A 15,272-nucleotide genomic window follows, 5' to 3' on the forward strand; every position below is an offset into this window, starting at 1 on the left:
TTTTATTATTATTATTATTTTGCTCTGGTGGCCATAAATTAGTGTTTAATCTCTTGTACGTGTTGGAAATTTAGATTACATAAATATTGAACATAATTTACAATTCATTTTTTTATTTTTTTTTATTGAACCAAGAAAATAAATATATAATATAAGTTAAGATAAATATGTCAAACTTGTAGAAATGGTGTTTTCCTGTTGAGTTTTTTCTTAGCCTTTCACATCATCCGCTCAGTGGGTGCTGAATAGAGGTGCTAATAGAGGTGCTCTCTGTGCAGTGTATGTGTATATGAGATCATGTGTATTGGTAATGAAATGCACTTGAACTACCTCATTTTCAAGCATCTTTTAAATTCTGTGAGTAATAACATTAAGAGCAACAGGCACAACAAACACATTATCATAAACCATATGTAATATAATGGATGATGATTGCAGAAAGCTTGAATGACGAGACAGTGAATGCGTACAACATGTTGGATAATTGGGAGTTGGTTCTATATGAATGTGTCTAGACTATAAATGCGGGGCATGTGTGTTAACATGGCATTGGCGAGCTTTTTCCAGGCTTCATATTCCAGTGGTCTTTCTGATTCATTCATCTTTTAATGCTATGCATCATGCTCTGTTCTGGCCATGACCGTTTTATAAGCTAAACATTCTTTTTGGGTTTTATCATTAATTTTGCACACACTTCACTCCGGATCACACTGCGTATTGAATGTATGGGGCATGTAAAAGGGGTCTTTTCCTTTGAATAGATTCCAGTATACAGTCAATTAACAGCACACATCTTGAATTAATGCAGAAAGCCATGAACCCCAAGATTCCTTGGTGTTATTCCTTGGTGATTGCTGGTGTTCATTAATTACGTAAAAGTCTTTAAAATAACATGATTGTTTTCATGGAAATAGTTTCTATAAAGGGGCATCAAAAGCCATTTCCTGGCTTTATTAATCCTGAAGGCAGTTTAAGATTTAGTGTTGGTGGTATGTGTCTTGTTTAGGTATAGGATACTACATCGTGTGGTGATCCCAAATAAAAGTCTAACCATTTGGAGCATTGATAAAAAAACCTGAGAGTAATAAACAATTTTTCTTTGCTTATAAGTGCAATGTCATGGTGAGGTTGGGGGAGGTGTAGCTTAGTGGTTAAGGCATTTCGTCATTGGACCCGAAGGTTGTTCATTCAAATCCCAGCCATGCCAAGGTGCCACTTCTGGGCCCAAGTGCAAGGCCCTTAACCCCAAAGCTGCTCAATTATATGAATAAGATAAATGTAAGTCGTTCTGAATAAGGCCATTTGCCAAATTCCATAAATGTAAATGTGATTTGTGTATATACAGTGGTGTGAAAGTGTTTGCCCCCTTCCTGATCTCTTATTTTTTTGCATGTTTGTCACACATTAATGTTTCAGATCATCAAACTAATTAAAATATAAGTAAAAGATAACACAAGTGAACACAACATGCAGTTTTTTTAAATGAAGGTTTTTTATTATTGAAGGAAAACAAAATCCAAAACTATACTATTTTTTTTCATACAAAAATAAGAACCAGAATGGGTTTCACACCACTGTTTTTTATTTTATTTTTTTTTTTTATAAAAAATGTGCATTATTTCTAACTGTAGTTGCTCTGGACTCATAAAGTAAAGTGTGTGTATATGCACTGGTGTGTGTATGCGTGTTCACTGTTTTTCAGAACTCTACCACTGAGTCCTTGAAGAGCTTTCCTTTTGTGGGCAAGTTCCTGGGAAGACTTTGTTGGAACCCATATGTTACTGCGGATGGTAAATTTATGACTCTAACTCTTTGGGGGTATGTTTCCCAATTGGGCTGTAGAAATGGGTCTGCAGGCGTTGGGTATTTACATTCATTTTCCACTGAACCCTGTAGCGACCTGCTGGGCATTTACTTTCCCTTTTTTTCCCTTTTTCCTCCCTCTTTTTTGAAAGTCTTTCTCTCTGTATCTTTCTGTTTTCTCCATAACTTTCCCATTTCCTTTTGTCTTACTTTACCGACCTCGCTCCTTAAAATCAATGCATTCATCCTGCTTTACTTACTGAGGTCACTCTAAAGACCTCAACATGAAACCATGTTTATATAACTTTATTTTCAATTCCTTTGTGCTGCTGTTTAGGAGTAAGCAGGCGACTCCTGCTGCAGTGCATGTGGCAGCTATACAGCGCAGAGCCTCAGAATGTGGTGGAACAACGTGCTAACGAGTGGATACGGGTACACACACACTTGCACAAAGCCGTTTACCAGAAAGCAGTCTTCACCCATTGTGCATTCTGTTTGTCCATCACAGTTTCCACATCACCTGTACCTGAAAACCTCTTCCACTTGGTTATATAAAAATCCATTGGTTCTTTGGTACGGTTAATGTTCCTGCATGGCACAGTGCTGTGTTTGGTTTGAGAAAGCTGATAAAATGCAGTCTGTGTAATATGACAGTTCCCCTTTTGATGTTGTACAGGTAACCACTAAAAGTTCTACATTTTGAACACATGCCATGATATGATCAGAGGGGGGAAACGAGCAATAAAACGCAGGCTTCACACAGATGGTTTACCATAAGCAATATGGAACCTCTCACATTTTTATCGGATAAAACGTGTGCATATTCTTTTTTTTTTGTCATCTAATAAAACATAGCGCTAATTAAAGGAGGGCTTTTAAAGTAAACTTTTAATTTGCCAGATGTGTTTTGACCTATGCGAAGGGAAGTGAAGACAGAGGGAGGTGTGGATTTTTCAGTGATTCATCTTACAGTATTTTCTTAGCTAACTAGCTTTTGTACAGCAGTTGGTAGATACAGTACAGTATGTGGGAAAAGGCCTGGGGCGTGAAGGAGAGACCCGTAAAGACGTGGGATTAGCTGTTTGTCTGGAAAATTTCAGTGGTGTGAATAAGAACCACACACTAATGGTTTTACTTTTCTTGCTGAGCTCAGTGCTTGGCCATGCTTGTTTTAATTCAATGTTTATAATTGTCTTCAAGGACAATCGGGGGATTTCTGTATGTTTGTTTAATCCCAGCCACACCAAGCTGCCACTCCTGTGCCCCTGTGCAAGTCCCTTAGGTGATCAGTTGTATGAATTGGATAAATGCGAGAAATACCAGAAATGTAAATGTAATAGCAAAGTTGTCACCTTTGACTCTGTCTATGATTTTGTCTGAAGCATATAAAAGTCCCCCGCTAGATCACGCTCATCCTTTTGCCATTCTTATCAACCTGTACAAAGAAGGCTGATTAGTTGTTCTCTATGTAGATGTAGAACTATGCTTTCATAATATGTGCATGCATATATATATATATATATATATATATATATATATATATATATAAAATTAAACAAACTGCCCAGCACCAATTTCACCATTGGTTTGCATAGTGATTGGAGGCAATCCATATCTGAGAAAAAGCCATGCTTCTAGTCGACTTTGCAAATATGCTAAAACATTAATCAGAGTGCAAAAAATATGAGGTTTAGGTCCAAGGTTTCATACCATTTACCACAGAGAATTTTCCACTTGCTTGCATACCGCTCTTGCATAAACAGCATAGGCAGACTCATAAAAGTGTGTCTGACCCCTTGTTAACCTACCAGAGGACAGACTTATAATTTTAGGGAGTGTTTATATCATCTTGACCCTTGTCTCTAGGATAGCAGGTCCAATTTGATGGCTAGTGCACATGGAGGACCCATCAGTAAGATTATATATGCAGAACCAAACCCAAGCCAAACAGTAATGTCATTGTCTTTTTGGATAGTCTACCATTCATATAGTCACAATTCTACAGTCCTATATTTTGCCAGTCATGTTGAAGATCCTGTCTGTGAATCATACTGGGTAGTAGATTGTCTGTCTATTTAGAAATAAATCAGCTACCACCTTTCTGGAGAGCCTCACCTCTTTGTGTATTTGCCAAATAGTGGTGAAGATGTTTTTGATAGTAGGTAGATAGTGCTCAGAGGTAGATGCTTAAGTGTAGCCACTTCCAGTTTGGTTTTATGTGCCATCATTTTCTGCCAGTTGTTCAGGAGTTACTGCACTTCTACAATTAATATAGACTTAAGTCATGCACCTTTTTGTTGTTAGACCTGTGTACTAATCTGGTGTATATCAACCTCCAATGCAGTGGACTAAACAAGCTCACTACTGGCCATGTATTTCCAGAGTCAACACCAGTATTCTGGGGAGCATCTGATGAATTGTGCTGTGGTGGTTTGGGCTGTCCTTGCCCTTACTTGAACCTGCCTCGAATTATAGTCCGCTACCACGTACCAATGCGGCACATGCTGTTTCCTGATGAACTCCTTCCGTCCCCCATTGTGGTATTCAAAACTCTGTTATTCTCAAATGAAGAACGACAGTGGATATTCTTAATTTGTGCTTGATCCAAGGAGAGGTATTAGAAAGTTTTTTGAACGTGTGTGTCATGGCATAGCTTCTGAATTTTGCTTTTCAGCAAGCTGACTTACCTTGTCATGTAAGTAAAATAAAAAAATTTCCCAACTTAATTTACAGCCAAGAGCAAAAGTGCCACGGTGTTAGAATTATAATGTACACTTTCCGGCTCATCATATGCTCTGCAAAGCAGTGTTTCTGTTTATACGCTGTTGTACATATTGATAAAATACAGCTCACCTCTGGAAACAGCTACTATAGGTAAGAGGAGGAATGTAATGTAGTGGGAGTCTTTTTATAGGGTACAAACATGAGGTCTTGGTCATGAGGTGACGACTTTGCTATTAGCGCTCAGCTAGTAAACAACTGCATGGAAAACCTGCACTAGTTCTAAAAGAAAACCACCCTGGTGGTCCAGAACTCGAACCTAACCTCACAATTGCATTCCCCAAGTAACCTCAAATACTTTCTTTTTATTATGCCATGGACCAAACAGGGAATACTTTTCTCTACGTTTCCTTTTTCTAACTGCTAACATAATAACCTATGTGAATGTCAATCGCCATCAACTAAGCCACTTCTTATTCACGAGGTTTTGCTCTGTTATTCCAGAAGTTTTTTTTTTTTTTTCCCTCCCTCAACTTCTAATGTCAATTGAGTGCTGCATTCCTTTACTGCTTTGCGTGAATAAACAGACAGCCTTTAACAAATGGAAAGCCAGTTCTGTCATGTTTGGGAGTGTTAAGCATTATTTCTCCTCTTCATGTGGGTGGCAAAAGCTGAAAGGAAGCCGAATGGGTGGTACTGGGGTTTTCTGCTGTCTAAATTCTGTCCTGTTATTAATGCTCCTATTGCCCAATCCACTGCCATTTCTCCATCTACCACACCAGCCTGGCTCCAGTGCAAATTCCACATCAGAGGACAGTGTTTTTCAGTCTCCGAGCGTTAGGGTTCTGAGGCTGAGCAGTAATGACCATGTTTCGTGGCTCCATTACAGCCATCTCTAGCTTCAGCTTTCTATTTCTCTTTCCTTTTCTCACTTTTTCTTTCTATTTTCCTTCATCTTTAATTGCTTCCTTGTGTTACACACGTTTTTGTTCCAATCACTTCCCTCTATTACTCACTCGCTTTTTCATTACTTACGTTTTTTTCATTGCTTTTCACTGCTTCATGATGTTCTTACAAACCCAAAAAACACACACATGCGTTCTTTTTTTTCAATCAGAAAGACTTGAAAGCTCTTATTACCACCCCTCAATAATAATAATAATAAAAATAATAAAAAACAGTGTACAATGCCGATGTCCCAGCTTTGCTAAGAGAGCTTCGTTTGTGTTTTTGCACATTGGTTGGCAGCAGTTGAGCCAGTTGGGTTTGTGGCAGACATTTTACCATACTGTAAATCTGAAGAAACCACACAGCAGCCATGTTTTCCATCCAGAAGGTTCCTGGTCATAATATTTATTTCTACGAATGGTTCTCATATTCTGTAAAAGTAAACTTCTCTTGTTCTCAGTTATGCACATTGTAGATTTTAGGGAACAAATTCCATTGTTTTTAGCATCAGCTCGCAAATATTTTAAGATGTATTTGTGTTGTTTCATTAGTGCTGTAATAGTGAAAGGTGACTGGTTTTATATGTCTCTGATGAACAGAATTTGCTGTGCCATCTAACTTCAAAAGATGAGGGCAGTATGGTGCATGCTTTAGAGAAATATGCTGGCTTCCCACCTCAGCAGTATTATTCAGAAAGCCTTAAAAAGGTAAAGAGATCACACTATTGGTTTACCTACTGTAATCTTGTATGGGTATTTAATACTTGTTATTAATCTTCAATGGTGTAGCTTGTCAATTTTTGTGTACATTAAAAGTGCGTGGCTTTGTGTTGTAGATGGTGGCATTACTGACAATGGAGGTCAATAGTAGTCAGATCACTTCATCAGCCTCGTTAGAAAGGTTTGTAGTATTATGCACACACATTCAACACATTCAGCCACTTTGGGTTTCTGAGCATGAGGTAAGGTCAACTCGCACCCGAAACATTTTGTCGTGTGTGTGTTTTGTGTGTGTGTGTGTGTGTGTGCGCACGTCTTAAAGCATGGATATGCTTATTAAACGCTTCAGTCCACATCAGCTACATACAGTAAGACACGCAATTTGAGTTTTTGCTTTGTTGACTTTTTTCAAGAAAAAATACTGACTTCAAATTCGAATCACAATGGTCAAGTTATGCCTAAAATCAACTGAACAACTTTCCAATAAAGCGACCAAAATTGCCTATCAAGTGATCGATGAAACTGACAGTATCGTTGTACATTTTTTTGAAAGGTAGAAATAAAAGGCAACAGGATAAACATCCGTAAAACGATTCCTCATAACATTTTAAAGCTATGATGTACAGAACATCACACAAAGATATAGAAAAAAAAATGTCTAAAACATTTTGGTGCAATAAACCTAAAACAATTAGAAAATAAATAACTGCAGGCAAGATTTGCGCAACATCGATGCACTGACAAACATTTATTTTTACAGAATAAAATTCTATAAACCTTTACAGATCAATATTGTTCAATACTTAAACCTCTAAAGCTGAGATGCTCCTGTGTCGGTCACGGATGATGGAAAGTGAAACTTCAATCTGTCACAGGGGGGTTGGATTTATTCACGCACGTTAAAAATATTCATTAAAAGCTTCTTTCTTTTCACATTTTTATTTACAGCATTATCATAACAGGCTGTATAATAACTTGGGAGAAAACCAGTAGTTCTATGTGAAATCAGACATTGAGCACCCCCATATAACAAAAATGGTGCGATCCTTCGTCTCAACACCTCCGCAAAGATTTGACTGTGAGATAGTTGAATCAGGATCCTCCTATCGACCCATCGGATCTTTCATTACTCAGGATCACACATTGATTCACATGATTTATGTCTTAATCGCATCTCCTCTGTGTCCATGTTTTGCTTTCGTTGCAGGTGCACGTTTGACAGCATTCATTCATTATCAGTAGCCTGTATCCCTTTGGTCACATGTCCTGAGGTGGCACCTCTTATTGGTTCTCTGCTAAACCATTGTAATTCATGTCACTGTTCTCAGCTCAGTGCAGAGTTTATAAAAGCGGTTGAAACAGCCTGGCTCAGGTAAAGCTTTTACAGTGAACATTATACGCAAACTGCATAAAAATATATGAATATTGAAAATATACATTATGTACAGATTAGATATATAAGCAATTGGTCTCTTTCTCTTTTCTCAGTAAGAAGCTGGTGATTGAGGATGAAGCTGTGATGGCTCTGTGGTGTGTCAGCCTGTCCAGTTTAGAACGGGCAGTTCTGTTTCTGTTTGAGCGTGTTCTTTCTGACCCCAATGTTACGAAGGATCTGGAGAACGTCGTCACGGACTCCTTATTGGTAAGTAATTACGATCTTCATCACTAAAAATCAGTGGTGGAAGTATTTTTTTTTGAGTATCTGTACTGGACTGAAGTATTACCATTTGGGAAAACTAACTTTACTACATTTTAAAGTCAAATATTGTACTTTTTACTCAACTACATTTTGCAAAATCAGTCGTTCCTTTTTATTTATGAGAATGAAAACTTCAATGTCAATCACATAGCAAGCCACCAATCAGGGTAGAGCGCACGTTGTTTCGAACTTGTTTTGATTGGCACTTGGTGGTATCTACTTACCTCCATCATACAGTTCAGCATCAGCTCAACAGCAAGCAGAACATTTAGAGAGGAATAAATGATGGAAGAAACTCCTGACTCGAACTTGACACAATTTTTTTAGCAGTTGAGAAGAAGCTTTGTGTAATAATACTACCTGTGTGCAATATTGCCTGCAATACGTGCGTAACCAATTACTAGTGGTCCCTTTTTTTCCTTATTTGTATTTATACATTGTGTTGTGTATATACTGTATACTATAGTATGTGTCTATTTTTTTATATATTTGCATTTATTTTTTCTTTGCTGCTGTAACAGAGAAATTTCCCCACTGTGGGACAAATAATCTTATCTGATGTATAAATGATATTAATATCATTTTATTAATAGATTGTTGTGCTAAGAGTAACATTAGTCTTTTCAAATTAACTGAGTTGATTTAAGAGTCTTGTGACAAAAATAATAATAGGAACATTATAGCCATAATAAATCATAATACTTATAATACTGGATATTTAGGTACATTTGAAGGCAAATAATTTTGTACTTTTTTTTATTTAGGTGAAAGTTAAAAGGGAGCACTTTTACTGGAGTAATATTTGACTTATTATATCTCTACTTTCTTTTAAGTACATGGTTTGTGTATTTCGTTCACCACTGCTGAAACCGTGATTGGGGGAGGAACTCCAGCTGCACCGAATTGTATTTGAAAAGGTGCCGCTTTCCAGCTGTGTTTTAAACCTTTCGTATCGTCATCTACCTCTTCCAAATAGTGCAGGTGTCTTATTGCAAACACTGTCAGAGCAAATTTACTTAGTTGATTTTGGATCATGGATAACGAACCAGTTGTTTTTGTCAGCGCGTTGTGTGTTTGACGTGGTTATTTTTGCTCACAACAGTCATGTCATAATATTTACACAAACTGCTAATGAGTTTCCATTTGAAATATTGAAGGTGAGTCAAGAGGCTTTTATTGTCATTTCTACTATACACAGTGGTGCACAGTACTCAGTAAAAACGAGACACCGTTCCAGGTGCTACACTAAACAACATAAAGCTACATAAAGTGCATCGAGTGCAACCTAGTGCAAACAGTGCAGATGAAAATCAGTGCAGACAGACAGACAGTCAACACAAAACAATACACATAACACAAGATAGCGCCGACCAGTAAACTCACTGTATACTCTGAATATGCGTGTGTGTATGCGTGTGTGTGTGTGTTCCAGTTCAGTTCTGTGTATTGAGGAACCTGATTGCTTGCAGGAAAAAGCTGTTACACAGTCTGGATGTGGCGGTCCGAACTTCGGAACTGCTTTCCTGTTGGCAGGAGAGTGAAGAGTGGGTGTGTGGGGTCGTCCACAATGTTGTTGGCTTTGCGGATGCAGCGTATGGTGTAAATGTCCATGATAGAGCGGAGAGAGACTGTGATGATCTTCTCAGCTGTCCTCACTATCCTCTGTAGGGTCTTGCGATTCGAGACGGTGCAGTTCCCAAACCAGGCAGTGATGCAGATGTCTCTCTGTAGAACATGGTCAGGATGGGGGAGGGAGATGAGCTTTCTCAGGAAGTAGAGACGCTGCTTTCTTGATGATGGAGCGGGTGTTGATCCTCCAGATGAACACCAAGGAATTTGGTGCTCTTGATGATCTCTACTGAGGATCCATCGATGATCAGTCGCTCTGTGCTCTCCTGAAGTCCACAACCATCTCTTTGGTTTTGTCAACATTGAGAGACAGGTTGTTTGCTCCACACCAGGCTGTTAACTGGTTCACCTCCTCTTTGTATGCTGACTCGTCATTCTTTCCGATGAGACCCACCATGGTCGTGTCATCGGCGAACTTGACGATGTGGTTCGAGCTGTGCATTGCTACACAGCGTGAGTCAGCAGAGTGAACAGCAGTGGGCTAAGCACACAGCACTGAGGGGCCCCATGGCTCAGTGTGGTGGTGCTGGATATGCTGTTCCCGATCCGGACTGACTAAGGTCTCCCCGTCAGGAATAATTCACTGATGAAATGTTACGCAGCCTATAGTTTACAGGATGTGCTGTCAGGACTAGAAATCACGTTCTGTGTACACATACAGCATGAAAATACGCTGGCGGATCGCACTGTAATAGACTTTCTTCTTGTTCCCTTACAAGACCTTTAAGTAGGTATTTAGAGCAAAGGAGTCTGTTTATATCTCCTTCCATCTGATTTAATTAACTCAGAGTAACAACATGCCCTCATTTGTTTCCCTAGTAAACATGTCTCCTCTTATTGTAAGAAAATTGCAAAAGTCTCAATGAGAGCACCTTAATCTCTCTGTTGTATGTTTGTGCTCCAGGACTTATTTGACATATGTCAGCTAATTTGCCAGCCCTCAACTCTTCGTTGCTGTTTTTGTCTTTGACAAACGCATTGTTTAAACTGCAATCAAAAGTGGGGAAATAGAGAGAAAAAAAAAGAGTTTTGCAGCTTTAATCCCCCTCCATTCGCCATTCTCAGAGTTTAGATTCAATAACAATAAACAGCATCACTCTACATGCTCAGTGCCAAAACTTTTTTGGCTAAGCTACAATTGACTATTCGTGAGATTTGTTGGGGAGCAAGACACATAAAAGTAGTGTGGTTTCACAGAATTTTGACTTCAATACCAATAACAACTCTCATGATATTTGACACTATTATGACACTACTAGGGGGGGCTTTACTAGTAATAAGGTGTAAATGATTATTATCTTTTTATAAGAAACGTTATACGGCAGGTAGACAGAGGTAATGAAGTACAAATACTTCGTTACTGTACTTAAGTACATTTTTCTGGTATCAGGACTATTTATTTTTCAGACAACTTTTTACTTTTTCTCGTTACATTTTTTACACAAATATCTATACCTTCTACTTCTTACATTTTCTAACCAGCCACCATTTTCAGCCCATCAACCTATTTCTTGTTATTGTGCTGCTTTTTCAATCTACCACTGGTGTATCATTTCCTGGCTCTCACACACCACAGACAGAGTAGTTTATGAAGCAAACAATGAGCAGGCAGAAGGCAACAAGACGTTTGGGGTTAACGTGGATGAGACCCGGGGAGTCAGTGATGTAAACATGACTGAGAAAAGACACATTCCTGATCATCATCTCTCTGCTTGTGTTCTATATGGTGGATGTTCAGCCTGGAAACATTCATTATGAAACTAAATTTAAAATTATTTTTGTATTATGTTAATTAATGTTAATTAACCCGTTAATAACACGTTAACTCAAATTAATTTTAACGGCACAAATTGTATTAATGCGTGAATAATGCAGCGTGCATTTCTGTTTGACCATTTTTATTGAAAAAATATAAATAAATAAATATAAAAGAGATATAAAATTCTGCAAGCATTTGTTTTAGTTACACCAAAATCCGGCATGATGCGCACAATGAACCCTCTGGGGTCGACAAACGCGCCGGCGCTTTTTGTGGCATTTATTTCTCATAACGACCGAAACAAACTTAAATTAATCCGTCTTTTTTGATCATACAGATAAGAGCAATACGTCATTCAAATCTGTAAAGGGTCTAGTTTTATTTGTATACACTCATAATAGCAAAACGCTGCGCTTTTGTAAAATAAAGAAAACAGACCAGGAATGCTCTCTGCCGTCTCAGTCATCTCTCTTCACAGACAGATATAAAACAACCTGAATATCAGTAAATACCTGCCTTGCAGACTTATTAAATATATGAATAGAAAGCTCGAAATGTCTACTTTTAAATAAACCAATTTACAGATAAAACAAATATTCACTGATTATGTAATCTGTATGAAAGTTAGAAGAGATACAGTTTCTCCAGTATCACCTCATTAACCGTCCGTGTGGAAACATAGCAAAGGTTTTGTTTGGTGTCCTAATGATTTATTTGATTTAAAACACCATAATTACTTAAAAAGAATTACAAGAAAATTTTGGTCTTTAATGTTCTATGTTGAGTTTGGTTTCACTAATAATAAACATACATTTGCATTAAGCATTAATATTTGTCCATGTCCATGTTGATTAGAGAATTAAAAACTTGAAAAGGATTATTTTAAAGTACATTTAGAACAGATAGAAATGTGCAATTAAGTTGTAATTAATCACAATTGAATATTTTAATTTAAATGATATTTTAATACTAATATGACGTTAGGTCCAGTTACCAGCGTGACACTAAAACAGGTTATTTTAGTATTGGAGTATTTTAGCGATTAATCCATTGATTAATCAAGTAATCGGAAAAGTTTTATACAATATAAAATAAGATGGGTCTCTTTAATGTAACAAAAATTTGTTTCCTTTTTTTTTTATATATATAAATGTAAATTTCTATTGCTGAAATTGAAAACTTTAAATATTTTGTGATGTCATTATGGAGGACTAGAAGAGGATCCCAGCAACAACTTGTACAACTGGTGAATTTCATGAGACACTGTGTGTGTGTGTGTGTGTGTGTGTGTGTGTGTGTGTGTGTGTGTGTGTGTGTGTGTGTGTGTGTGTATATATATATATATATATATATATATATATATATATATATATATATATATATATATATATATATATACAGTGAGGAAAATAAGTATATAAACACCCTGCTATTTTGCAAGTTCTCCCACTTAGAAATCATGGAGGGGTCTGAAATTGTTATCGTAGGTGCATGTCCACTGTGAGAGACATAATCTAAAAAAAATCCAGAAATCACAATGTATGAGAAAGTCAATGTTAATATTTGGTACAGTAGCCTTTGTTTGCAATTACAGAGGTCAAACGTTTCCTGTAGTTTTTCACCAGGTTTGCACACACTGCAGGGTGAGATCTTGCATGGAGCCCCAGTCCGAGTGAGATTGACAGTCATGTTTAGCTTCTTCCATTTTTTAATGATTGCTCCAACAGTGGAACTTTTTTCACCAAGCTGCTTGGCAATTTCCCCGTAGCCCTTTCCAGCCTTGTGGAGGTGTACAATTTTGTCTCTAGTGTCTTTGGACAGCTCTTTGGTCTTGGCCATGTTAGTAGTTGGATTCATACTGATTGTATGGGGTGGACAGGTGTCTTTATGCAGCTAACGACCTCAAACAGGTGCATCTAATTTAGGATAATAAATGTAGTGGAGGTGGACATTTTAAAGGCAGACTTTACAGGTCTTTGAGGGTCAGAATTCTAGCTGATAGACAGGTGTTCAAATACTTATTTGCAGCTGTATCATACAAATAAATAGTTTAAAAATCATACATTGTGATTTCTGGATTTTTTTTTTTAGATTATGTCTCTCACAGTGGACATGCACCTCGATGACAATTTCAGACCCTCCATGATTTCTAAGTGGGAGAACTTGCAAAATAGCAGGGTGTTCAAATACTTATTTTCCTCACTGTATGTGTATATATATATATATATATATATATATATATATATATATATATATATATATATATATATATATATATATATATATATATACACACAGTATATACACACACACACACAAAAATTCAAGATTGCAAAAAGATCTCATTACACAGAGATGAACAATATTATACGGTACTCATTTTGAGTAAGATCATCTCTTTTTCTAATTTCTTTTTTGAAAATAATATTTTTATTTTTATTTTTTAATTTGTACATTTGATCATGCATTAACTTGGGCCAAATTTGACTTGTTGGTAGCACTTGGTCTAACTTTTTTTTTATAGTAATGTGCACTTCCTTAAAAAGGATACAGTGAAGCATTTCATCATTAGTATTAGTCAACTAAATTACAGAGACTAATCCTATTAATACATTTTCTCATATTGAAACATTTTACAGTATAGTTAGCTAACCTGTTCACTTTTGAGCTCTCTGTGAAGGGCAGGATGCTTTTCAGGAAGATGCTTTGCTAATATCTTCAACCTGTTCTTTTACATTATCATGTTCATCTGCATGGTAGACAAAACATTCCCAAACTTAATTCCTTGACTCAGATATGCTGCAGGCATGAAAGGAAACCAGGTGGATTTATCTCCAAAGTGATTTTATCACATTATACTGTGTGTGTGTGTGTGTGTGTGTGTGTGTGTGAGATTTGTATCACTGCACACACTTGATTAGCGGCATGTATGTGATTCACCCAAGGGAAAATGACATCATTGTGTTAAGGTCATACAAAGGACCCAAAGTATTGGAAAGTTGAAATTCTACCGATTTTTTTTTTTTATGATTGAAGGTAATATTGTGCAACCCTATGAGAAAACCTACCAGCTCTTAAAATTTCCTCATAAACATTAGACATAACCTAGAACGCTTTGCATTTCCAAACACCTTATGGTTGGGTTTTATTCATTTTATGAATAAAATATTGGTTTTATTAATTTGGCTTTTTTTTTTTTTTTTTTATACAAGAAGTAGTACGCTTTGGCAGTGAGCAAAACTCATTCAATCAAATTCCAGCACCTACCAACAAAAATGAAACCTTCCAGAAATAAAGGCATGATCTTTATGTATTGTGCAGGTCACACTTTTTAGTTCACACTTAGTGACTTGGTTATTTGATTTATGATAGCCACAAAATTATCCATTTACTGGACCCCATTGTATTCATTTACTTCTTATTATGTCCTAAAAACGCAGGTGAAATGGCTAAAATGCATTGCCTCTTGATGTGATTGTGAATATGGGTGAGCATCTCCTCTCTGCTCTGCAATGAACTGGTGTTTGGTAATCTGCAGTTCCACAGTGACCCGGAAAAAGTGAAATAGTTCCTTAAATTGAACTGTCATATTTTTATACACATGCATTTGCATATACACTGATCATCTATGACTTTACAAGTTAAGTAAAGGAGACTTGCCAATCTCTAAAAGTGTGTAGATCCCTCTTTGTATAACCAGAAATGCTCTGACCTGAGGCATGGACTCTATAAGACCTCTGAAGCTGTGCTCTGATACTTGGCTCCAAGATTTTAAATCCTGTACGAGGTGGGACCTCTATGGATTGGAAATATGAGGAATTTGGAATTCTCCCATAATCAGCGTTAAAACATTTTCAGCATTTCATACATTAGCTGTTCTATGGGATTAAACCAGATGAACTAGCCTTCACTCCCCACCTGCATTAATATGTTATGGATATCTATCACCCTCTCACTGGTTAACTGGTTGTTCCACCTTGGGTCACTTTTGGTA

At 37.1% G+C, this 15,272-nt stretch overlaps 1 protein-coding gene across 1 annotated transcript in view; it reads left to right on the plus strand.

The window, feature by feature from the left end:
* Positions 1-15,272, plus strand: part of fancc (FA complementation group C) — a 32,898-nt gene that overhangs the window by 7,925 nt on the left and 9,701 nt on the right. The window contains exons 3-8 of the mRNA XM_046872342.1: positions 1,703-1,790; positions 2,141-2,235; positions 6,072-6,179; positions 6,308-6,372; positions 7,399-7,563; positions 7,680-7,833. Coding sequence (XP_046728298.1) covers positions 1,703-1,790; positions 2,141-2,235; positions 6,072-6,179; positions 6,308-6,372; positions 7,399-7,563; positions 7,680-7,833 — 675 coding nt within the window. The remainder of the gene's footprint in view (positions 1-1,702; positions 1,791-2,140; positions 2,236-6,071; positions 6,180-6,307; positions 6,373-7,398; positions 7,564-7,679; positions 7,834-15,272) is intronic.

This window comes from Silurus meridionalis, chromosome 17 (genome assembly GCF_014805685.1).
Source record: "Silurus meridionalis isolate SWU-2019-XX chromosome 17, ASM1480568v1, whole genome shotgun sequence".
In the NCBI taxonomy this organism is placed as follows: Eukaryota; Metazoa; Chordata; class Actinopteri; order Siluriformes; family Siluridae; genus Silurus; species Silurus meridionalis.